Source organism: Pipistrellus hanaki, assembly GCF_964339955.1.
Source record: "Pipistrellus hanaki genome assembly, chromosome: 9".
In the NCBI taxonomy this organism is placed as follows: domain Eukaryota; kingdom Metazoa; phylum Chordata; class Mammalia; order Chiroptera; family Vespertilionidae; genus Pipistrellus; species Pipistrellus hanaki.
The window spans coordinates 46026669-46051851 of NC_140511.1; the positions used below are offsets into that span (position 1 = coordinate 46026669).

At 55.8% G+C, this 25183-nt stretch overlaps 1 protein-coding gene across 3 annotated transcripts; it reads right to left on the reverse strand.

The window, feature by feature from the left end:
* Positions 1–30: 30 nt before the first annotated feature.
* APBB1 (amyloid beta precursor protein binding family B member 1) lies at positions 31–24696 on the reverse strand. Of its 3 annotated transcripts, none has more exons than XM_084894185.1 (14): positions 24577–24696; positions 14863–15606; positions 8474–8649; positions 8323–8379; positions 8155–8240; positions 7988–8051; positions 7430–7579; positions 6963–7090; positions 6455–6569; positions 6233–6317; positions 5909–5992; positions 1020–1135; positions 707–883; positions 31–605 (listed from the first exon to the last, which is right to left on the reverse strand). In XM_084894185.1, the coding sequence occupies exons 2-14, from the start codon at positions 15590–15592 to the stop codon at positions 438–440; spliced, it is 2136 nt and encodes a 711-aa protein (XP_084750311.1). In that variant the 5' UTR covers positions 15593–15606; positions 24577–24696; the 3' UTR covers positions 31–437. The 3 variants fall into 3 exon arrangements, with proteins under 3 accessions (XP_084750311.1, XP_084750310.1, XP_084750312.1); XM_084894184.1 differs by lacking the exon at positions 24577–24696 and adding an exon at positions 24168–24480; XM_084894186.1 differs by lacking the exons at positions 14863–15606; positions 24577–24696 and adding an exon at positions 10159–10443.
* Between the last annotated feature and the right edge of the window lie 487 nt (positions 24697–25183).

Here is a 25183-nt window from a genome sequence, read left to right on the forward strand (position 1 = left end):
CGGTGCGGCCACAGGAAGTGACACAGCTCAGCAGGGCAGACAGACTTTATTAGTGATATCAGTACAGCAGAGGTGCCATGGAGCAGGGGGGAGGGGGCCCGTGTCTGGACTGGCCCCCTACTTCAGCCCCCGCGGGACCCCACAAAGGTGGGGCCCGGCTCGGCATTCCTCCCGCTCCACCTGAAATGTGGGGATGGAGAAGACGGGGCTGGCTTTGCTGCTCCCTGTTCCTCTTATCATCCAGTGTTGTCACTTCCGTGAAGGGATCAGAGGTCTCCCTCCCCAGCCCCTAGGCCGGGAACCCAGCTACAGAGAAGGGGCCGTTTGGGAGGGGCGTGGGGCTGAGGCCTAAGAATAGCCTCCAGGGCCCCTCCCAGCCCCGTCCCCTTGAGTTCCCTGGGGCCGAATGCAAGCAGGTGGAGGGAGAGCTGAGGGCTTCAGGGGGTGTGGGCCCCCAGGCGTTTGGGCTTGAGGGAGCCCCACAGCGACTGGACGCCCCTGCGGACAGTCCACCCTACACGCCGGGCGACGGACTCCGCCGGGGGCGCGGGGAGGCAGGAGGTGGAGGCCTGGGAGCGGGCATCCAGACACTTCTGGTAGCGGAGCTGCAGAGAGACATGGGGGGGTGGGGAGCAGTCAGTCATTCTCCAGCCTGCCCCGCCGGGGTGTGTGTGGGGGCCAACACCCCACCATCCTACCCACTTACCATGCACGCGGCCTGCACCGCTTCGGAGAGGCTGGCCGCATTGGGCTCGCACCAGAACATGTGGCAGCAGAAGGAGGCGGGGCCGGCAGCCATGATGAAAGCGAACGTGTGGACATCCCTGCCCACGGCCAGGAAGGAGAGGAAGCGCACCCGGCACTCTCCCAGCACTGCCTCCGTCTGCGGGGAGGGGCCCGGTGAGCGAGGAGCAGCCAGAGGGGCACATGCATCTCAGTGGCAGCTCTTGCCCTCACCCCCCAGGTCCCCTTCATTGGAAAAGCACTGCCATATCCATCTTCTCCCCCCAGGTCTTTACCTGCTGGTGCAAGATGGTGAGGGTGGCAGGGGCCACGCTGACGTGACTTGGGGTCCACTGCTCCCGGCTGCTGGAGGACAGGACGGACTCCAGGGCCCCGTTGATTACATCTACCCCTAGAAGGTACAGACACACACACGGCACCACTGGAGGTGGGGAGAGGACCCCTGGGTCTGCCCTAGGCTTTCCAGGTCCGCCCAGTCAAACCCAGGGCCTTGGCTCCATCCCAGTTCGCCAGCCTACAGCCCCCAGGGAGCTGCACCGGCTGCACGGGCACCTCGCCTCGGTGCTCTCCTCCTGGGCTTCAGGGACTTGCCTCTGGTCTGGTGTCTCCATCCTAAATCCTAGGCTTGGCATTCTTCACTGTTCTCCCTCTCCTGCTGGCACTCAGAGGAGAACCCAGACTCCTGACCCCTGGAGCTCTGACCTTGCCGTAACCTGACTCACCACATTCAGACCTCGTGCTTCACACAACACCGGCTCCCAAATCTGCCCCGCAGGCCAGTCCTCGCCCAAGACCCCACCTTTGTTTGGCTGAAGGTGCCCGTTTAAGAAAATGTTTACTCTTGTGTCACACCGCGTGTTAAACCGCCGAGTGCCTTTCGACAGTCTCACAACAGATCCTTTTACAGATAAGGAAGCTCACAGAGATCAGGAAATCAACCTTAGGTCACACGGAGGGATGGGGTGTCAAAACCTTAGTCGTGCTCAATGATTTCTATAATGTGCCCAAAGGCCAAGGAACCCAAGGTCCCAGGCTTTTACTACATCGACCAGCTTTTCCTTGACACACAACGGTTTCCTCCACTTCTGCTGGCACTCGGCGAGAAGCCAGGCAGCAGCGCGTGGCGTGGTGGAGGCGTGGGTTCCAGTCCCTGCTCCGCTCAGAACTGGCTGTGTGACCTACGTGTCTTCTTCAGCCCTGCAGTGGCGAATAGTGCCATCGCAAAAGCACCCAATGGCCGGAACCCGTTTGGCTCGGTGGATAGAGCGTCGGCCTGTGGACTGGAAGGTCCCGGGTTCGATTCTGGTCAAGGGCATGTACCTTGCTTGCGGGCACATCCCCGGTGGGGGCTGTGCAGGAGGCAGCTGGTCGATGTTTCTCTCTCATCGATGTTTCTGGCTCTCTATCCCTCTCCCTTCCTCTCTGTAAAAAAAATCAATAAAATATATTTAAAAAACGAAAACAAAACAAAAGCATCACACGCAAAAGCACACGCCTCTGTGGTCCCTCGGGGCCCTCTGGGCTCCCACGGGGAACAGACCACACGGACCCTCTTAGGGCAGAGGACAAATGTCTCCCTCCACAGTCCTCCCTCACGTCGGCCTTGCTCATCTTACCTCCGGCTGGATCAAGGCCCAGCTCCCACGCACGCGAGGCCTCTAAAACCCCTCCTCCTCTGAGCTGTCAAGCCTCCTGTTCGCTCCCTGAGCTTCAGATGACTTATGGAACATTTATTAACATCTCACCTGGAAAAATGCCCTGCGAGGCAGGTGGAGGATACAAAATGAAAGAGGATACCCTCGAGGGACACGGAATGTTACGGAGGGCAAGGCCTCGGTCCGGAGCACACCGTGCCCCCTGACTTCCCGAGGAACTCCCGATCCTCACCCTTCAGGTTCACCCACACGCTGCAGGCAGAGAGAGGGTGTGGTTGGGTCAACTCTGAGCAAAACATCTCAGACTGCTTAAAACCTCCCCTACACTGGGCTGGCACCTCAGGGACAGAAACCAAGTTCCATTCATCTCTGTGTTGCCAGTCCTAGCACAGGGCTTATCTGCTGAAGGATTTCCAGACGCGTGAGCAAGTCACCCTCAAGGCAACATGGGCCAATACCAGCACCCAAACTGGTATGACCAAGTCACCCACAGAAGGGTGTCAATGCGAGCAGGGGTGGGTGGGCCAGGTCAGACTGCAGAGAGCTGCGATGAGTATGACTTTCAGCTGTGATGTGTATGACAGAGAGTCTCAGAGATCATGCGTTGTAGATACGACCCTGAAATCAAGCTGCTTAAGAAACAGACGAGGCCCTGGCCGGTGGTGTGTCTCGGTTGGTTGGAACATTGTCCCATACACCAAAAGGTTACGGTTTTGATTCCCTGTTGGGACACATACCTAAGTTGTAGGTTCAATTCCTGGTCTGGGTACGTTTTGGGGAGTAGGGGAGGGGGCAACCAATTGGTGTGTTCTTTTGTTTGTTTTTTATCTCTCTCTCTAAAATTAATAAAAAGCATATCCTCTGGTGGGGGGAAGCAGAAGGGGCTGTGAGGGTGGGTCCTGGCTTCCGAGTGTGGGGAGGACTATAGTGGAGGGAAGGGGAAAGCAGTGGAAGAAAAAGCCTGAGTTGGTAACAGCTCGGAGCTGAAACCTACACCCTAACCACTAGCCTCACACTCCCATCCCCCTTTCCTGATGTGCATTCTTTTACTATGAGGTGTTGCCTTCCAACATACTCCATAACTTACTTCTTTTATTGTCTGTCTCTCCTAGCTAGAGTGTCAGCTACCTGAAGGCAAGAATCTCTGTCAGTTTTGCTCATTAATGTGTACCAAGAACCCACAATAGTGTCTGGCACAAACCAGGCAGTCCGTAGTCATTTGTTGAGTGAATGAATATTGTAGCTTCCGCAGGAGCCAATGTTAAACTCCCAGAGGTTCAGCCTAGCAGGTGTAGCTCAGGGGTTGAGTGTTGACCTATGAAGCAGGAGGTCACAGTTCGATTCCCGGTCAGGGCACATGCCTGGGTTGTGCGCTCAATCCCCAGTAGGGGACATGCAGGAGGCAGCCGGCCAATGATTCTCTCTCACCACTTATGTTTCTATCTCTCTCCCTTCCTCTCTAAAATAAATGAAAAATGTGTTTTAAATAAATAAATAAATTCCCAGAGTTCAAAAAGGGAGCAGACAGTAAAGCAAGAAGTGAGCTTCGAGAGCAGTGGTGTGAACGACCTGGCTTCACCAGAGCAGACACACTGAGCTAATGGACAACAGAGGGGCCATCCAGGGCTGCAGACAGATGGTTCAGTGCAGTGAGCACCTGTGTACGGTGGATATGGGAGTGGGGGTAATAACTGGAAGAGGCAACAAGGGCTTAGAAGCTGAGGGTGGGAGGGAGAGGAAATGAGAGGGAATGTGTAGGAGTCAAGCATCTCCTTCCTGCTTCCTCAGCGCCCTTTTCCACCTCCAAATCCACGTTTGCACAGATCCAACCAGAACAGCCACTCCTCTGCAACTCCAGCTCCATCCCCATCCTTCCTAAGAAGGGTGCCTTCACTAAATGTAAGGTGCCGGTCATTACAGTTAGCATGGTTGGAGGGGAAGAGGAAAGAACTGAAGGTGACCAGATTGAGTCCTAGGACCACCATCTCCTGGCTGTCATCTGAGGCAAGTCTCATTCATTCATACATTCGTTTGTCGGGTTACCTATTCACCAAGCTTTGTTTAGTTCTTTCGACGTGACACCCAACCACTCCGTGAAGCAGTCTTTTTTTCCCTGTGACCTCTCTCCCGCTCTTGCTATCCTTGACAGTTTCACCCTCCTCTGCTATCCATTAAGTGATGGAGGGCACCACTCTACAAACGCCAGGAAGCCAGGAGTCAACCTTAACGCCTCTGCCCCGCACCTCACATTAATCACCAAGGCCTACTGATTTCAGTTGTCTAAACCTCTCCCTCTCTGATTTGTCATCTGTCTAAATATCTCTGAGTCAACACACCCTTTCTCAGTTCCTTCAGAGTCCAAGTCATTCCCCCTACTGCCAGCCACTACTGCAAGGTCTCCTGCGTTCTCTACGCCCACCTCCGCCACTGCACACGCCCCACGTACGGAATAACAAAGGGAGCTTTACAAAATCCAAATCTGATCCTGTCAACAGCTCTCCTGAAAACCCCTCCAGAGCTCCTTGCTGCTCTGAGGATGAAGAACAACTCGCTAGCATGGCCTGTGAGGTTGCACACACAGTCTGTCCACTGCCCAGCTCCCAGCCTCGTCTGGCACTACTCTACCAAGGTGCCTCTGGGTACTCAAATGACTGGAAGGATTTTCCCCGACCTCACTCCCACCTCCATCCCACTCGACATTAGCTCCTCTTCGTTTTCGGATCTCAGTTCAAATGTCACTTCCCCAAATAAGTCCTTTCTGACTCCCTGGACTAAATGATTCCTTTCCCCATTACGCAGTTTCATAGCACCTTGCTACTTTCCTTTCAACGAATGACTCAACTTGTAATTACATATTTATTTGCGTGATCGTTTTCCCAGTTCCTATTTTTTTCCTACAGTAACCTTCATGAAAGCAGGACTATGGCCATTGTTTTCCCAGGATCTGGCACACGGGAGTAGGCTTCCGAGGTATTATTTGCTTAGTGAATGAACATGGAAATGTAAGAGTGAACCAGATAGCCTACCTTCAATTTCCTTATCTATAAAGTGGAGATTATCATAATATAATCAAGCATTAAATGACATATAAGGAAGTAATTTAAAAACAATAAAGCTTGTGACAAATATGCTCCCTGGCTCTGCAGAGGCCCACAGCTGGTGCTGTAACACCAAATCCAGCCCCCCCAGCGGCTGCCTGGTGTCTCTAATCATCGAAGACCTCCCTCCCAACCCAATCAGAGCTTTTCTGTAGGGTTCAAGAGTGGGTCTCCCTCCCTGTGTGCCGGGCTCACTGGTTCACTCAGTGAGGGCATGCCCACTGCGGTGACAGGCAGGACACGGTGCAGCTGGGACCGAGGCACCGCAGGTGAGATGCATTTGGAAGGACGGGGTGACATCGTGCACGAGGAAGGTCTGGGGAAAGAGGCGTTGGCAGGCAGAGGGTGGGCCAGAGCTTTCGGGTCATGGTGGGGGGCGGGGGGTCCCTGGGTGCAGGAGACCATACGTACCGACAGGCTTCGCAACAGGCACGTTCCCCAGGTAGTAGACTTGGAACTTCTGTACCAGCTCGTTCTTCGGCGCTGGGAATTCCACTGCCGGGAAGAAGAGGAAGCTGAGCCGTGGTGGCAGATCTTGCTCACTCCCTCCCAGTTCCCACCCTGCGGGCATGAGCTGGACATTCCAGTCAAGGCGCTACCTCCACCCTCTCCCACTTCCTCCCTTTAACCAAAGTCCCTCCACTCATGTGACCCAAAGAACTTAGCAGCCATTTTTTTTCTATTTTCTATCTGTCCAGTGGCTGATGCTCGACGGGGAGGGGTTGTGCCACTGACCTTGGAAGGGGACATCCACAAGTTTAGAGTGGTCCAGAGAGAGCCCGTTGACCAAGCAGCGGGCATTGCGCCGTTCCGCCATGATCTGAGGGAGGGAGGAGAGGAAGGGAGGAGCGCAGGAGGGTCCATTAGGACTTCCTAGCCCTAAAGCACCCCCCACCGCCCACCCCCACTCCTGCAGAGCGAAGGTGGCAGCTAATCCAGGGAGCAGACAGGTCGTGCCTTAGAGCAGATCTCATGCAGGCTGGTGGCGATGTTCTTGGCGGGTGCCTCACAGCGAAACACGTGGCACTTGAGCATCTGGGTCAGCTTATCCCGAGCCACGTAGGCAAAGTCCCTGTTGGGGGAGGGGCGCCTCAGTGTCTCCCGGTGCCATCCAATGCCGCCGAGCCTGCCCCCACCTCACCCACACCCTCCCCCGGGGCTTCTGCCCTCAGATGGCGTCCTGTGGGTACTGCCTTCTGGCTGGAGGGGAGGCAGGCAAGCATGCCGAGGTGAGGGAGCACAGGCGAGCACAGCGGGAGGGAAGGGGCAGGGCAGAATAGGGGCACTTGGGTACTTCGAGGCATCGAGGCATCGGTCTGGGAGTGGGAGGAGGGAGGAGGCAAACAGGCATAGTACCTCTCTCTGGGTCCGGCAGCACAAGAGAGGCAAAGAACAGAGTTAGGGAGGAGATCCCGCGCTAGCTGCTGGCCAGCCCCCACACCGAGACCCCAGGCCCTGCGCCCACCTTCCGCTGTCCCGCCCGACGCCCCACACGCGAATGCTGACGATGGGCTGGGCGTGCAGCAGGGCCTGGCTCTGCGGCTCCACCAGCTTCAGCGTCTCCTCCTCCAGCTGCAGCAGCAGGTCCTTTCCCTGCAGGCCCAGGACATAGGCACTTCTGGGGCCGCCCCGCTGCCACCTCCAGCTCAGAGGAGGTCAGCCGTGGCCCTGGGACCCTTACTTGGATGCCAGACCACCCACCCTGCAGGCCACGCTAGAGTAGAGGTCTCACCCACCATCGCTTGCTCCTTTTATCACCCTCCCTTCATCCTCCACCCCAGGTTACACAGCCATCTCCCAAGGCCCCAAGGTGGGATAGGTACACACACACACACACACACCCTATCCCCCACTTGGGCAGCTCCGCTCTCCCATCTCTCACAGTTCCCTTCCCTTTGCCACAGCACCACCCCCCGCCAGCCAGGCCCTCACCTCCCCCCAGCCCCCAGCCATGGGGTCGTGCAGGTTGTTTTTGTGGTAGCAGAGCTGCCGGATGCAATTGTTGACGGCCACGCTGCTGCGTCCGGGGGCCAGCTCCTCCTCGGTCATCTCCACCCAGCCGAGGGAGCGCACGGCGAAGCACTGCCGAACACAGAGGAGGGGGTGGGGTGGGGGGTCTCCGCGGGAACGGGAGGAGCCTCCGACACAGGACACGGGCTTCTGCTGAGACTCAGAACGTGGCGGGGGGTTGTTCGAAGCTGAGACTCAGAAGCTCCCAAAATAAAAGATAGCTGGTGGGAGGGGTGGCGGTCTCGGAAGAGACCCCGCAGGTACAAGCCGGCAGGGCCTCCCTGCCAGACCCCCAGACCCAGTGAAAACGGGAGCTCCTGCAGCTCAGACCCGGGGGGTGTGTGGACACGGGAAGAGCTCCTGACTCAGGACCTGGGGGGCTGTGCTGAGACCAGAGGTGCCCCCCGAAACATGGCACCAGGCGCTCTCCTGCACACAGAAGGGCCCAGCCTGGGGTACGGGCATGGGCCTTGGACAAACCTTGGTCTCTGGGTTGGCATTCCTTTGGGGCAGCTTCTCCTCCTCTGGGGGCAATGGCTCCGGGCTGGAGGCAGATGGGGAAGACTTGGTACAGGCCCCAGCCATGGCGCTGTCCCAAGGCGCCTTCCCAATGCACCCCTCCCACGGCTTCCTGCCTCCCCACTCACCTAAGGCTCCGAGCCGGGAAGGGCAGGGGCCCCTCCTCGGGGTCCTTCAATCCCAGATCCATGGGGGCCTCCTCACTGGGTTCGTCCTTGGGGAGGGGAGAGAGGGATCAGGACCCAAATCGCGCCCCTCCTGCAGCTCCCCCTTGGTGAGACAAGCCCCCCACTCACCTTCCAAAACTCTCCATCCTCAAAGCCTTCTCCGTGGGCAAAGCCTGTCCAGGTGAGCTAGGAGGGGGCGGCAGCAGTGAGGGGGCGGCTCGTGAGTGAGTGGGCAGCCCCCACCCTGCACCCTGAAATACAGCAGGCCCGTAAGCCTCACCTGGGACTCCTCTCGGGGGCTGCTCCCCTGGGAGGGGGAGGCCCGGCCCGGGGGCTCCCACTGTGTGGTCCCCGTCGGGATGTGCCAGTAGTAGGTCCCTGAGGTGTCCTGAACTCTCATCCATCCAGCCGGCAGGTCGGAATCCGTCTCGAAGGCGTTGGGGTTCCAGAAGGAATCTGGCAGGCGGGGGCTTGGTGAGAGTCTGCCCACCCAACAGGCAGGCAGCGGGTGCTCATGTCCAGTCCCCTCCCTCAGCCCCCACGGTGGGCAAGAAGGGGTGGATGAGGGCCGCAGTACAGCATGGTTCCTGCTTCCTCCTAGAGCCTGCCGTCTGGAGCCGCCACAGGGGGGACCCGAGCAGGGAACATGGCTCAGGTCTCCTCCCGGGCCCTGCTCCCGGCTAATGCGGCCATACTGGGGGAAGGAGGGGAGCAGAGAGAAAGGAGGGAGCTTAGGGGCGCTCCTGTCACACAGCTCCGTATCTCAGGTGGCACACGCTTACCAGCTCCTGCACACACATGTGCACACAGACACACAAGCCCTACTCCACCCCTGTGCAGCCCCCCACCAACACAAGGGTGTGTACACACGGCAAATGGGCAAACACACACACCAACTCCAGGCATATACTAACGCAGACACCCTGTACAGAGGGGAGGTGTGCACACACCTAGGTAGGTATCTATGTATACACACCAACCCGGCCATGCGTAAGTACAGAGACCACACCCACAATGACCTCTGACACATGTGCAGGTACCACATTCTGAACGCACTCTCGGACATACGGCATAGGTCAACCTCTGCCACGTGGATGCCGACACGGCAGACCTCGCACCCGGACCCTTACGGATGCAGGCTAACATTCTGTGCACACACCACGCACCTGTGACATACCGGTACATTCTCCCTCCCGCTACCCCCCCATCCCCGCCGTCACCAACACTCCAGCTCTGCAGCCCAGCTCGTGCTTCCTCCGCCTCCGCCCTCCCTGCCAGCCCCAGCCCACGTCATGCCCAGCCCCCGGCCCTCCCTCACCTGGGCTGCTGTCCTGCAGGATGATGGCCAGGAAAAAGTCCTGGGAGAACATGGCGCCCGTTCCCAGCCCCTCCTGCCCGCACCCTCCCTCCTCGCAGCCCCTCCAGCCCGGCCAGCTGGGCTCACAGCCTGGTGCTGGGCTGCAGAGAAAAGCTCATCCCGCCCCCTTCTCACCAGGGCAGAGTGCTTGCCAGGCACGATCCTCCTCCGCCTGGAGCTCACTCGGGAGGGGCCAGGACCACCAGGGGAGGGGACCCCTTTGGGGTGGGAAGGGAGGGTGCTCAGGAGACCCCAGCAGTCCTTTTTCTCACATCTTTTCTTTCCAATCCTGGCTCCCCTCCCCCAATCCCAAATCTCCATCCCACCCCATCATCCCACAGCGACCACATCAGCGCCACAGTCATGCCCGGTCTCAGGGACGCGAGGAGGCTCAGCCCCTCGGGAATCCCTCAGCCCCCTGGGGCCCTGCAAGCCGGGAGCTCGGCACCATCAGGGTGTGGCTTCAAGGCTCCCGGGGACACCTCCCTCCCCAGAGCCTGCCCAACAGTCTGCGTCTGAGAGTGTCTGAGAGTGGGCCCTGAGGGCATGGGTTCCAGTAAGCTTGAGGCTACTGGTCTCGGGGCTTTCCCAGTACCAACCCCCCTCACCTGCCAGGGCCCAGCCAGGCTGCAGCGTCTCCTCGGCAACCGCAGCACCAGGACCGGCTGGGAGCGCCCAGTCTGCTGACGTGCTCCGCGTTACCAGGGAGACCAGGAATCCTGACTGGTCCAAGAGGCAGCACCGAGGGACAGGCAGTCAGTCCCTAGACCCAGGCTGCTGAGCAGCCAGGCCCCGGGGGCTGGGAGTGGGCGTGGCTACACCGCAGTGGCTGCACACCTGAGGTGAGAGCTATCTGGGCAGCAGCCTCGCCACCCTGACCTTCCAAATGGGGCGGGCCCGGGAGGAGGGGCTCTTGCTGCCCATCCAGCCTTCCAGGCAGCCATAACCACCTCCCTCTCCCTCCACTTCCCAATCCCCACCCTCAGGCCCTAGGGAATTGAAATGCCTGCTCTTCCACACCGAGACCTCCCACCGCCTTCCCGGCTGAAAGGCCACACCTTCCAAGAACATCAGCGTGAAGGGCAGCCATGCCCTCCACAGCCACACGCGTCTTCACGAAAGCCATCTCGAATTGGGGGGCGAATTCTCCATCTTCTGACTGAGCCACACACACCAATCCATCTGCCGTCCCTGTCCGTCTGCACCTCCCTGCTTCAGAGAGCTTCTTCCTTCCGATCTGATCTGGAGGGGCCGCTCTCCTGCCCTGACCATCTGCGAGGCCCTTCTGGAGCCTGGCACATCTCCTCCACCCGCTCCCTACCTCCCGGTCACCACCTATTTCGACTATCATGACTCCTATTTCTTACCTGGATCATTGCAACAGCGGTGCCTCCCTCTAGTCTAGTCCCCACCAGTCTGGGCTGTGGGCTGCACCTCACAGCCCGAATGACTGCTCTGAAATCTCAGCTGATGAAATGACTCTTTATTGTCCTCTCCTGGCCCTCAAGATGGAATCCAAATCCTTCCCCCTCCCATCCCCCAAGGTTTGTGTGTTGTCAGGAGGCCCTAACCACTGCCTCTCAGCCTTATCTCTGACCATCCCTAACCCTCCCCCCTCTCTCTCTTTCTCTCCCTGCTTGGGGCATGCCCCCCCATCTTCTCCAGCCCAGTCTCCCTCCCTTCTATCCTCACCTGGCTATTACCAACCCCTCCCTCAGGCATCAGTGTAAAGGTCACTTTTCAAAACTAACCCACCCCACCCCATCCCAAACCCCAAACCCACACACAGGCAGGGTTAGATGCCCCTTCTGCACTGCCCATCACAGAGCATGGTGCTGATTCTGGCTTGGTGCTTCTGTCTCCCCGCTAGACTGGGAGTGTATGAGGGCAGGATCACCTGTCCCCTGAAGTCTGCATTTCCAGTCTTCAGGACAAGGCCTGGCACAGGGTGTGCACCCCACGCAGACAGTCGAGTGCATTCATTCGTTCATCATTCATTCATTCACTTATGCAACCAATCAACAATTTTGTGGAGATGCTAACGTGGGAAGGAGAAATAATTTTTGCTCAATTCTAGCCCATTCCTACAGGAGTCTAGAAATGTCTTTGGCTTTCATGTGTATAGCAACACAATCACAAACTGTAGGCCCTTCCCTGGGCTGGCCCCACATGGCTACTCTCAATTTCCACAGCCTGCACCCTTCCTCTTGCCTCACCAATGCCCTCGCTAAGGTCACTGCCCATGCCTACATTCCCTTCCCAGGTGTCCAGCAGTTCTATCCTCCTGCTCCCAGGTGTGGCTACCACAGTGACCATCCCAGGAGCCCTGAGCAACCGAGCCCTCTCCATTACTTGGCCTGACTCCCACCCTTGGGGCAGAAGTAGCAAACCAGCAACCTGCAGATTGGTGCAAGCCGCAGAGAGATTTTGTGTGGCCTCCAAGGTGTTTTTTTTTAAAAAAAAAAACAAAACAGAATTGACTGCTAACATTTAGAAATTGAGATAGTTCACAACAATATCCAGTTTTCCGTTTCCCTTGAAAAGGTACATGAAATGGCTCCCTTGCGACTACATTTTCCCTACAAACAACGAGCTGGACTGGAAGAGCAGCTGCTCCCTTTAAAGGGGTCCGAGCCATGGCCATCGAAGGCCATGACGCCACAGAGGAGAGAGGCCATCGGACGCGGCCTTTGGTAAAGGAAGACTCAGTGGCACCTATAAAGTGTTCCTGCGGAAACAAATCTGAGTCTGAGCCCGGCTCTGAACGCACGGCAAATTCCTGGCGCCTCAGGGGAAGCGGACAAGTTCAGCACCACCACAGAGAGGATGTGCGAGGCCGACCCTGCAAACACCAGGGACGCACCTCCGCAGCTTCCATAAAAAAATGACAGGCAAAATGAAGACTAAGCGGTGGAGGGACCACATACAGATCAAAGGAAACTGAGAGGCACGTCAGCCATCAAAAGGTCAATATCAATACTTGGATGTTGATTCAAACAATAAGTGTTTTAAAAGGCAGGGAGGACATTTATTAGACAACTGGGAAAATGTAAACATTGACTGAATATTTGATGATATTAAGTGATGGCTGCTTCATTTTTGTAAACTTGATAATGGTATTGTGAATTTTTAAAAAGAGTTTTATCTCACACGGCCGGCATGGCTCAGGGACTGAGCGTCAACCTGTGAACCAGGAGGTCACGGTTTGATTCCCAGTCAGGGCACATACCCAAGTTGGAGGCTCAATGCCCGGTATGGGGCATGCAGAAGGCAGCCGATCAATGATATTCTCTCTCTCTCTCTCTCTCTCTCTCTCTCTCTCTCTCTCTCTCTCTTTTAATATATTTTATTGATTTTCTACAGAGAGGAAGAGAGAGGGATAGAGAGTTAGAAACATCGATGAGAATCATCAATCAGTTGCCTCTTGCACACCCCCTGCTGGGGATGTGCCCGCAACCAATGTACATGCCCTTAACCGGAATCGAACCTGGGACCCTTCAGTCCGCAGGCCTACGCTCTATCCACTGAGCCAAACCGGTTTCGGTCAATGATTCTTTCTTAACACTGATGTTTTTCTCTCTCCCTTCCTCTCTGAAATGAATAAAAATATATATTTAAAATAAATAAAAGAATTACATCTCTTAGAAATGTATGTGCTGCCCTGGCCGGTTTCTCAGTGGTTAGAGCATTGGCCGCAGGACGGGTTCGGTTCCCGGTAAAGGGCATGTATCTCAGTTGCTGGTTCAATCCATGGTCCAGTGCAGGAGGCAGCCAATTGATGTTTCTCTCTCTCCCCGCCTGCGCTCCCTGCCCCATCCTCCTTACTTCCTTCTACTCTCTCTAAAAATCAATGAAAAAAATATGGAGTGAAGATAAAATTTAAAACAATGGATGGGCAAACATGGATGAAATGTTTACTTCAAAACAACCTAGGCTGTGGCCCAGGAGTAGGTGGGGCTACAGATGTGGCCAGACTAGGCAGGTGTTGATAATTGTTGAAGCTGGGTCCTAGGTAAATCAGGTTGGTTATTTTATTCCCTCTGCTTTTGTATATGTCTGCAAGTGTCCATAATAAGAGTTTTAAAAGGGCACATTGGAACCACAGGCTTCCTGCTAAGGTTCCACAGTTTGGAGTCTGGGTTCTCACTCTGTCATCTGTAATAGGGGCACAAAATGGTGCCTGCTGCCTGGTGCAGGGCAGTCTTTCCTAATCTTTACCTACACCCCACCCTCCACATGCCCAGCTTGTGGCCACAGCCCACTCACTCTGCCCTGCGCTCTCAGCTCTGTCTGCATCTCCACAAATGTACTAATATCAGCCAACGTGGAGACTCAACTTACCGGTACCTCCAAGACACACACTTAATGATCAATCCTTGGAGTCTGAATATCTACTCTTCCTCTCCCCAACACCCCCAAAGAAGTATATATTTATTCTTCCTAACTTAGCAAATATTCTATTGCAGATACAAAGGATTCAAAACAGGATCCCCTGCCGAAACCGGTTTGGCTCAGTGGTAGAGCATCGGCCTGCGGACTGAAAGGTCCAAGGTTCGATTCCGGTCAGGGGCATGTACATTGGTTGTGGGCCCATCCCCAGTGGGGGGTGTGCAAGAGGCAGCTGGTCGATGTTTCTCTCTCATCGACGTTTCTTGGCTCTCTATACCTCTCCCTCCCTCTCTGTAAAATATCAATAAAATAAAATAAAATAAAATAAAATAAAATAAATAAACAGGATCCCTGCAATGCCCAGCGTGTTGCACACAACGCTCCCCCCTTTTCGCAATGGACCTCTGTGGACAGGCATGCCCAAGTCTGGCCCAGGCGCCTTGGTCCCCTGTGCTGTGTGCCCCGATGGCAGGCTAGCACAGCACCCCGAGTGCAGGTCTGGACTCAGACCTGGTTTAGAGCCTCAGTTCTCCTGTGATCTCAGCCTCCCTGGGATTTCAGGAAAACTACTCAACCTCTCCAGGCCTCGTTCTGCCATCTGTAATACGGGCACAATCTAGTAGCCACGTCACAGCATCCTGAAGGTCAAACACGACAGAGCTGAGCACGGGGCCAGCGCCCGGCAAACGCCCCATACACGGGCCTGCTCCGCTGTCCATCCGTCAGGGGTGCATGACGGACGGACTGGTTAACGTGGTCAAACTCTCTCTGAGGCGGGAACGGCTTCCTTCAGGAAAGCCTGGGCGTGGCCTGCCGCGGACCGAGGACTCACCCCTAGGCTGGCCCGGGCCTCTGCATGGAGAGAAGCCTGCCCTCTGCCCTCTTGCCCGCCCACATTCCCCGTGTCAACCCCCACAAGGTACCTGTGTCCTCCGGGGAGCCGTAGGAGGGGCTGCCCTGGGATAAGGTAGCCCAGCTGGAGTCCTCGTCGCTGGCCGCACTGTTCCGCATGCCGAACAGGAGGCTGGCGCTCTTGCTGTGCTCGCGGGGGCCGTCTGCCAGGGCCTGGGATGCAGGGGGCTCCTCCGCACTCTCCAGGGGCTCGGGCAGCCCCGGGGGAGAAGACAAGTCCTCCTCCTCCTCCTCCTCCTCCTCGTCCTCTTCCTCGTCCTCCTCCTCCTCTGCTTCCCCTGCGGCCTTCTCCTCTCCCTCGTCCGGCCCCTGGTCTTGGGAGCTGATGATCAGGTCGGGTCCCCGGAGCCCCCGGTTGGCCGCATTGTGGGCGGAGAGCTCCAGCTCAGAGTACAGGTGCAGCAGGCCTTTGGGGCCCAAGGGTGCCGTGTCGGGCTCCTGGCCGGCCTCCTCGGCCAGGGTCAAGGTCACGTTTCGGTTCTGGTCACGGTGGGCCGTGGCAGCCCGCCGGAGCTGGTTCTGGCCCTCCTTGAGCCACTTGGCATTGGCCGGGCCGGGCTCAGGCCCGCCGCCCTCCCCCATGGCGCTGCGCAGGTCTTTGGGTCCCACGGCCGTGCCCTGCAGCTTGGCGTTGAGCAGCTGGTTGTGGGCAGCGTGCAGGGGCAGGGGCAGGCTCAGGGCGGGGCCTCCGTGGCTGTTGGCGTTAATGGCCGACTGGCTCAGCGAGGATGGAACAGACATGGCCTTGGTAGGTCCTGCAGGGCAGGGTGGGGGTGGGGGGGAAAGGGAAGACCACAGTTAGCCTCCAGGTCGGGAGAGCAGCCCACCTCTGCCTTCCCCTCAATTCCAACAGCAGAGCCTTCACACAATGGCTCTCTGTGCATCCCCACCCCCAGCTCGTCCAACTGGGGCGCCCTGTGCCAGGGACGCAGCAGGCGTGGGCCTGGCTCATGTGTTCACTGGACACTGACTGCCCCCTTCCTCCTGCCACACTGCCACCCAGAGCCCCACCTCTGAGCTCCCCAGGGTGCGTTCCCATCATCATACACCACTGGGCTCAACCAGCCCCCACGCTGGCCCCCCTCCCCCCTAGGGCCTGTGAGGTCAGGAAAGAAAGAGCTGCAGACCCAGCCCGCAGGGCAGGGCAGGGCAGGGCAGGGCCGGGCCCAGGGAAGGCGGGTCACAGAGGAAGGGCCTCCGCTCCAATTCATGGCTCCTGGGTCAGTTGACGCTGTATTTTGGTGACTCTTTCTTTTTTTCTTTTTTCTTTTTTTTTAATATATTCTTATTGATTTTTTACAGAGAGGAAGAGAGAGAGATAGAGAGTTAGAAACATTGATGAGAGAGAAACATCAATCAGCTGCCTCCTGCACACCCCATACTGGGGATGTGCCCGCAACCAAGGTACATGCCCTTGACCGGAATCGAACCTGGGACCCTTCAGTTCGCAGGCCGACGCTTTATCCACTGAGCCAAACCGGTTTCGGCTTGGTGACTCTTTCTATAAAGTATCTCACGTCAGGCACCGGTCCTTCCACCTGCCCCTTTAACCCAAGCCTGGGTCACAGCAGGAGCCTTTGAGCTGGACCCTGCAGCCCTTCAGGTCTTTGCCCAAATGTCACCTTCTCAGTGAGACCTTTCTGAATACTCCCAAACCGCACTCTGCCTCGCCGGCGTGGCTCGGGGGGTGAGTGTTGACCTAAGAACCAGAAGGTCACCATTGGATTCCTGGTCAGGGCACGTGCCCAGGCTGCAGGCCCAGCCTCCAGGAGGTGGCATGCAGGAGGTAGCTGCTATGTTTCTATCTCTCTATCCCTCTCTCTTCCTTTCTCTCTAAAAAAATTAATAAAAACATATTTAAAACACACACACACACACACACACACACACACAAAAAAAAAAAAAAAAAAAAAACACACACACAAAACAAACAAACAAAAAAAACTGCAGGTCACTATGCCCCCTCTCAGCAATCCCCAAATCTTCCCTAGCACCTAACACCATCTAACAAGCTATTATTTTTTTTAAAATATATTTTATTGATTTTTTACAGAGAGGAAAAGAGAGGGATAGAGAGCTAGAAACATCAACGGGAGAGAATCATCAATCAGTCAGCTGCCTCTTGCACACCTCCTACTGGGGATGTGCCCGCAACCAAGGTGCATGCCCTTAACGGAAACTGAACCTGGGACCTTTCAGTCAGCAGGCAGACGCTCTATCCACTGAGCCAAAACAGTTTTGGTAAGATATTATTATAATTATTATTGTTGTTGCTTTTTTTTTAAAAAATATATTTTATTGATATTTCACAGAGAGGAGGAAGGGAGAGAGATAGAGAGCTAGAAACGTCGATGAGAGAGAAACATCGACCAGCTGCCTTTTGCACACCCACTACTGGGGATGTGCCCGCAACCAACGTACATGCCCTTGACCGGAATCGAACCTGGGACCTTTCAGTCCACAGACCGAAGCTCTACCACTGAGCCAAACCGGCTTTGGCTGTTGTTGCTTTTTAAATTTTATTTTTAAAATTGATTTTAGAGAGAGGAAGGAAGAGAGAGAAAACAAACAAAGATGGATGTGAGTGAGAAATGTATCTGTTGCCTCTCCCATGCCCTCCAATGGGGGATTGAGTCCACAACCTGGCTATGTGCTCTGACCAGGAATGGAACCCACCACCTTCTGGAACCAACTGAGCCACACTGACCAAGGCTATTATTGTCTCCTCGTGACAATAATGCCAGTTCTACACTGTGAGGATCTTGTCTTTTTTTTTTTTTTTCCCCCCTTCAAGGCAGTATTCCTAGAGCTAGCACGGTCCTGGCACAGAAGAGGAACTCCATGCACAGCTGCAGAATTAACGTTGGATGTGCCCTCCCCTCCCCTCCAGGCCTCCTTGTAGCATCTCCACTGCCCGTTCCAGAAAGCACACTTCGTGCTTCTGCGTCTCAGCCAGGGCTCACGGCGCCCCAGCCACACTCTGCCTGCCCTCCTGCTCCGCAGTGACTGCCATGTATCCCCACAAGCCATTCACGGGTCACCTTCTCCACTCACCTCTCCTTCCAGCCCCATCGCCCCAGGGACCCCACCCTCAAGCTCCCAGCCCACTCTCCCCATTTCCCCCGACCTTCCACTACGGGGCTACTTTCCTCCCCTAACCCCCACTACAAAGTGCTCACCCCCTGTGAGCCCCCACATCACAGTCTATGCCTCCTGACCAACCCCTTCCCAGTTCTTTCTCCTCCTGTCCCTGGTCTGTCCCTCGTCAACAGCCCCTACCATGACACGCTTACTTCCCGGGCACTCAGGGCTGTCTCTTCCTGCTTGAGCCTTTCCCCAACACAGCTCTCCCTCACTGCCTGGCCCTCCCATGCCACCCTTCTCTCTGACCCCCACTGGACAGTTCCATCCCCTTCAGTTCTGTGTCTCCCTGTGCCCCTTTAAGAAATCCTTTCACCCCCTGACCCACCCTCTGCCCAGTTCTCTGCCACCTCAGGGTGGCTCTCAGCTCCAGGCACAGGTTGCAGCGAGGTGTTTAGGCTGCCGAGCAAGGCTCTGCCACCTCTCTGGGGGGGGGGTGGTCCCGAGGCAGGAGCCATAGCTCGCCTTTTATGTGCCTCAGACCCTAGCACAATGCTCTGCAGGCAGCTGGGAGGTAAATGGGGAAGGCCCTGTCTATGTCTGCCTCCTGTGGAACTGCCGGTCTGCTCCGCGTGGCTCCACCTGGGCAGCGAGAAAAGCATCAGCTCTGTCTCTACCCAAAACCACCGCAATCCTCCCAAAATGGAAACGGGGTTGTGTAATTCCCCAGCTCGAACGAGAAGATGGCTCACCCTGCCTTGAGGATAAAACACCCGGGCTCATTAGCAGGACACCAAGAGCCTCCTGCGCCAATCCCGGAGCCCTCTCCTCCGGACCCCCTCCGCCTGCCTCCTGCACACCGCACCCTCCAGCCGCGTGAAGGGTGGGGGGTTCTGGACCACGCCACACGCCCACTGCCCCGGCTCTTCGTTTGGAATTCTAGCTCCCCTCGTGAGAAACTCTGCTTCATGTTTCAAAGCGTGGCTCAGGGGTCACAGCTCCGGAGCAGTAAATCTATTCCTTTTTTTTTTTTTTTTTTTTAAATATATTTTATTGATTTTTTTTTTTTACAGAGAGGAGGAGAGAGGGATAGAGAGCTAGAAACGTCGATGAGAGAGAAACATCGACCAGCTGCCTCTTGCACACCCCCTACCGGGGATGTGCCCGCAACCAAGGTACATGCTCTTGACCGGAATCGAACCTGGGACCCTTCAGTCCGCAGACCGACGCTCTACCACTGAGCCAAACCGGTTTCGGCAAATCTATTCCTTTTAAAAATATATATATATTTGTATTGATTTCAGAGAGGAAGGGAGAGGGGGAGAGAGAGAGAAACATCAATGAGAGAGAATCATTGATTGGCTGCCTCCTGCACACCCTTCTGGGGATGGAGCCTGCAACCCAGGTATGTGCCCTTGCCTGGAATCGAACCTGAGACCCTTCAGTCTGTAGGCCGACGCTCTAGCCACTGAGCCAAACCAGCTAGGATATTAAGTCTATTCTTGTTCAGCCCTCTCTCCCCATCCTCAAGGGACCAATCCCTCCTCTGTGTCTCACAATATCCAATACTGCATCCCACCAGCGCCTCAGAGGCCACTGGTGTCTTGCTCAACTTCACTTTCCCATTCACAACGAGAGTCCACTGTGCACCTGCCACACGGCTGGCCCTCCGTGTGGAAGGAAGGGGAGATGGGTGGGGCCGACAGGGTGAGAGACACCGGGAAGCTTGAAACTCTTTGGAAAGAGACACTAAGATAGGCTGGTGTGGCCCCACGGGCTGAGGATGGGCGATGGGAGCGTAGAGAGGGTGCAGGAGGATGGAAAAGGGTCCTGAGAAGGAAGTAAGAGGGGCCTGGGGTGCAGGACAGGTGTGGGCCGAGACCGAGGGGGAAAAGGAGCAAGAGGGTTTACTTAAACTGGCATCCTGGCTCTTAGGCTGCTCGAGTGCTGTCTCCATGAGTTCCCGGAGGTGGGAGGGCCGAGACCTGGCCAGCTCACGCGGGGTGCTTCCCTAAGGCAGCGGTATGAGCTGGGCGTTGCAGCGGTCAGGCTGGCTGGGACCAAGCTCCTTAGCTCTTGGAAGTGTGGTCTGGGAGGGGCATAGGCACTGTGAGGCTGGGGCAGCAAAGAGCCTGGCTGACTTCAGGGCAGCCTTGTCCATCTCTGGCCAGCAGGGCAGAAAGTACTGGGGGAGGAGGGGGACCCTCTGAGGTGGTGGTGATCACACTGCCTTTGAGATCAGAGGATGACCAGCTGCCCGATATCTTCCAAGACCCCACCTCTGCCCTCTCATGGGGGTCATCCATACCTGGATCCTCTTGAAGGACGGAAAGAGCCGAATGGGTTCTGGCTCAAGGCAGGGACTTGGGCAGGGAATTCAGGGCGGAAATTAAGAGAGGTCACTAGACCTGAAGAAGCTGATATCAGACTAGGGGGGGGGGGGGGCTAGGGGGAGTATCCTGCTCAAGGTCAAGGGTCTTCTAACCTGGTAGCTTATGCCAGGCTCTCTGCATGGCATGGGGGAGAGTAAGGAATCATAAAGAAATGGTTGCCCTTGCTGATTTGGCTCACTGGATACAGCATCAGCCTGTGGACTGAAGGGTCCCAGGTTCGATTCTGGCTGAGGGCACATGCCTGGGTCCCGGGCTCACTCCCCAGGAGGCAGCCAATCAATGATTCTCTCTCATCACTAATGTTTCTATCTCTCTCTCCCTCCCTTCCTCACGGAAATCAATAAAAACGTATATTTTAAAAAGAAAAAACAGAAATGGTTCTTCCCCAGTGGAGCTCACAATCGAGTGGTGAAATAGTCATTGAACAGGTCGTCACAATAAAATGTGATGCCAGCATGTAGACTGGTACGTGGACCTAATCGCACTCCCTATTTGTTGAATACATGACTGATCTGATGGGGGAGAACAGGACGCTGCAGCAGCCTGAGGCTCACTCTAGCCTAGAGATCAGCAAAGACCTTCCTGAGGAAGGGACTTTTTAGCTCAGGCAAGAGCACAACTCTCCCTTGACCACCCCCTGCACCACCCACCCTCTCAGAGTGCCATCTCCATGACCACCCACTCCTGATTCAGAGAGGAAACGGAAGCCATCGGTCGGGAATTTCCTCAAACATACAGACCTGCTGACTTCAGGACCTACCACTTGGTTCCTTCCTTTCATGCCTTTCCAGGAATTTTATATCACTGCTTACCCATTTTATTTTATTTTTTTATTTTTAAATATGGAACACTTCACAAATTTGTGTGTCATCCTTGCACAGGGGCCATGCTAACCTTCTCTGTATCGTTCCAATTCTAGTATATTTGCTGCCGAAGCAAGCACCCCATTTTCTTTGTATATATAATCAATCTATCTTTCTCAATGGGATCTACTATCTCCCAACTTAAAACACACACACACTCTTTTTTGACCCAACACTCTTCCTCCAGTGCTACTTGCTGCTCTCTTTTCCACACAGCTCCCAACAGCCATTTTCTCACCTCACACTATATAATCAATCTCTCTTTCTCAATGGGATCTACTATCTCCCAACTTAAAACACACACACACTCTTTTTTGACCCAACACTCTTCCTCCAGTGCTACTTGCTGCTCTCTTTTCCACACATCCCCCAACAGCCATTTTCTCACCTCACACTCACTCCTTAACCGTTTCCAATCTTGCTTCCACTCCCGACACATCTCAGTAGCAGCTCTTACCAAGGTCAACATGGCCCCTAGGTCACTGATCCAACAGACACTCATAGTCCTCCTCTGGGTTGCACGCTCTGCACATTTGACACCATGGGCCTCTCATCCAACTTTCATCCATGGCTTCTACATGCTACGTCACCTGGTGTCCTCCCTACACTCTAGGTTCTATCTGGTGGCTTCTTAGACCCCTTTGCTGCCTCATCTTCCTCTACCAGCTGGAGTTTCCCATGTTGTCCTTATGCCCTTTGGTCTTTCTCACCCACCATTCAACAGAGGTATTCATTCATGCCCGTAGCCTCAGTTACCATCTCTATACCAATGGTTTCCCCTCCACCAGATCCCTTGTCTGAGCTCCAGACATGTACATATCTTTCTACTCAACATCTCCACTTGGATGTCTCAAGACTAACATGTCCATTCACGGTTCTCTTGCCCATCCCCTAACTGGCTCATGGAATGATATGATCAACCATCCTGAGTAGGGTGTGTCAACCATCCATCACACTACCTTCTCCATCATTCCCCATATTCAATCCATCCCTAGATACTGACAGTTTTCTCTCTGAAGACATTTCTAGATTTGATCTACTCTCCACACCCACTACCATCAGCAATCTGCATCAAGAACAAAGACCTTTCAGACCAACATTTATAACATGGCCTCAACTGTCCTGCTCGGCCTGGCCCCTGCCTTCCTCTCCATCTTTGGCACGTTGTTTTCCAGCCTCACTGGCCTTCTTTGATTCCTCAAATCATCATATTGTCTCTTTGCATGTGATTTCACTTCTGCTTGGAACCTCCTTCCCCTCCCCTCTCAGCCTAACTCTTACTCATCGTTTACATCTCAGTTCAAACGTCACATTCTCAGAGACATCTTCCTTGACCCTTTCTTTCTACCCACGAGACCACCAAGGCATCATCTACCTTTCCTTCGTGATATCTATTAAATCTGTAATTTTAGTCCTTCCTGTAGATTGTCAGCTCCATGGAACAAGGACCTGGTCTATTGAGCTCACAATTACATCTTCAGTGCCCAATACAATACCCGGTATATATTAGGTGCTCAAATAGCATTTGTTGAATGAACAGATGATCAGATGGATGCTTTTTTTTTTTTTAAGGAGGGGAGGTATGCTATTAGAGTAGCCAGCCAAGGGGAAAAGGTTGTAACCTAGATTAAGTTTGGTAGCAGTGGGGATGGAGAGAAATGAATGGATGTGAAAAATATTTAGGTAGTGGATGTGACAGAACTTGGTGGCATTAGATGTAGAAGGTGAGGCAGTAGAGGTTAACCTAGACTGTTGCCCAGGATTCTAGAAAGTAGCCATTTCAGAGGGTTAAAGGAACAACAGACCGGGAAGAAGGGTAGAGAGGGAACTCGGGGAAGACAATTAACTCAGCGTGGATCCCTAGGTTTGAAATTCCTATTGGACTTCCAAACGGAGGTCGTGAGGGCAGTTGGATATTGAATCTGCTGTTCAGGAAAGAGGGCTAGGCCAGATGCATAAATGTGGGGACCATCAGCATGTGTGTATGAAGCCTTGGGAATGAATGAAATGCCCAAGGAGAAAGTGCAGAATGAGAGAAGACCGCTCAGGACAGAAAGAAGAGCCTCACCAGCATCTAAAAGAAGAGGAAAAAGGTAGCAAATGAGACCTCGAATGAGCCAACAATGCCAGGAGAGAATCCAGGAAAATGCTTCAAGGAGAGCTGACACCCGCCACGGAATGAATACTAGGAGAAGGGTGACGGAGAGTGCCCACTGGAGTTGGCCACATGGAGGTCTCCGGTGACCTTGGCTGGAGCGGTTTCCGTGGGTGAGGGACACAGAAGACCCAGCAAAGCGGCTTTACAAATGAATGGGAAGTGAGGCAATGAACACAGCGAGTGTAGACAAGGTTTTGGCTTTGAAGAGTGGAGAGAGCTGGAACTACGATACGATAGAGGGTCTGGGGATGCAAAAAAACGGCACAGGCATAGGAATCAAAACAGCTTCGGAATAACCTCTGAATGGGCTGTGGGAAAACCGCTCCTAATGGGTGGCCCTGCGAGTGCTAGGCCTCCGTCCGGGCCGAGCTGGGGACACAGCCGGCCCCAGGGCACGCTCGCTGCACGGTCGCTGAGAGCGACAGAATGCGGCCTGGCAGATCCCAGGCCTGGGACACTGCAGGGAAAGCCGCGGCCTCTGCCTGCCTCGCCGCACCTCCCCTTCCCAGCCCTGGACCTCCCCTCCCCCCGCGCCCCATCCCCCACCGTCCCTCCCTCCGTCCGCGTCCCCCCATTCATCCCGCAGGGGCAGGGGGTACAGGCCGGGGCGGGACAGTGTGGAGCCCGAAGCGGGATCTCCCGGGAGGCCCGGGGACAGTGGGAATGCGCCCGGAAAAAGCACTGCCCGCGGGGATGGGCCGGGCCGGGGGACCGGGGGATCCGGGCGCCCTGGGGAAGGTGCCGCGGGGCCGCGGGCCGCGGGCCGCTGGGGGTCGGGATCTGCCCGCCGGGGCTGGGCCCGGGGCTGGGGCAGCTCCTACCTGCGCGGGGAGGCCCCAGGCCCGGGTGGCGGAGGCGGCTCAGGCTGCGGGACTCGGGCTCCGCGGAGGCTTCTCCATCACAACATCCCCCGCCCGGGAGCGCGCGGGCCGCGGGGCTGCGCCCGGAGCGGGGGCGCGCGGGGGCCGGGCGCGCGCGGGGAGGGGAGCCATCTTAGCCGGCGCGGGCGCCCGCTCCTCGGGGCGGCCCTGGCCGCGGGGTCCGGGAGGGTCCCACCCCAGCGTGGACCCTCCGGCCTCGGGGAGCCCATGGCCGCGCCCCCGCGGCCAACCCTGCGCGCGGGTCCCGGGTCCCACGGCGCAGCCCCCGCCCGTGCGGACCCTGCGCGGCCGGCGCCACCCCCTCCACCCCGGTTCCCCTCTACCCGCGCCCCCCGGGGCCTGGACCCACCGGGCAGGGGCCTCGCACCCACTGGGCAGGGCGGGCGGCGGCGGCGGAGGGCGGCCCGCCCCGCCCCTGCGGCAGGCACTCTCCCCGCGCCCCGGTGCGGAGCCGGGCACGCGGCGGGGGCGACGGTGGTAATAATAGCTCCCGCTTATCGACCGCTCGCGCTGCGCCGGGCTCTGGGTGCAGCCCTTTGCGTGCGTTCATCCCCGCGCCAGCCCTGTGAATGCGCCTCATGGTTATCCTCATTTTTCGGAGGCAGCCTTGGAGGCTCAGAACAACGGTCAAGCGATTTGCAGATAGAAGGTGGTGAAGTCAAAGGGGAACCAGATTTTTCTTTTCTTTTAAGAAAAATAAATAAATAAAAATATATATATATATATATATATATATATATATATATATATATAATTGATTTTTTACAGAGAGGAAAGGAGAGGGATAGAGAGTTAGAAACATAGATGAGAGAGAATCATCGATCAGCTGCCTTTTGCACACCCCCTATTGGGGATGTGCCCTTGACCAGAATCGAACCTGGGACCTTTCAGTCCGCAGGCCAACGCTCTATCCACTGAGCCAAACTGGTTTCCGCCCAGAATTTTCTTGACACCCT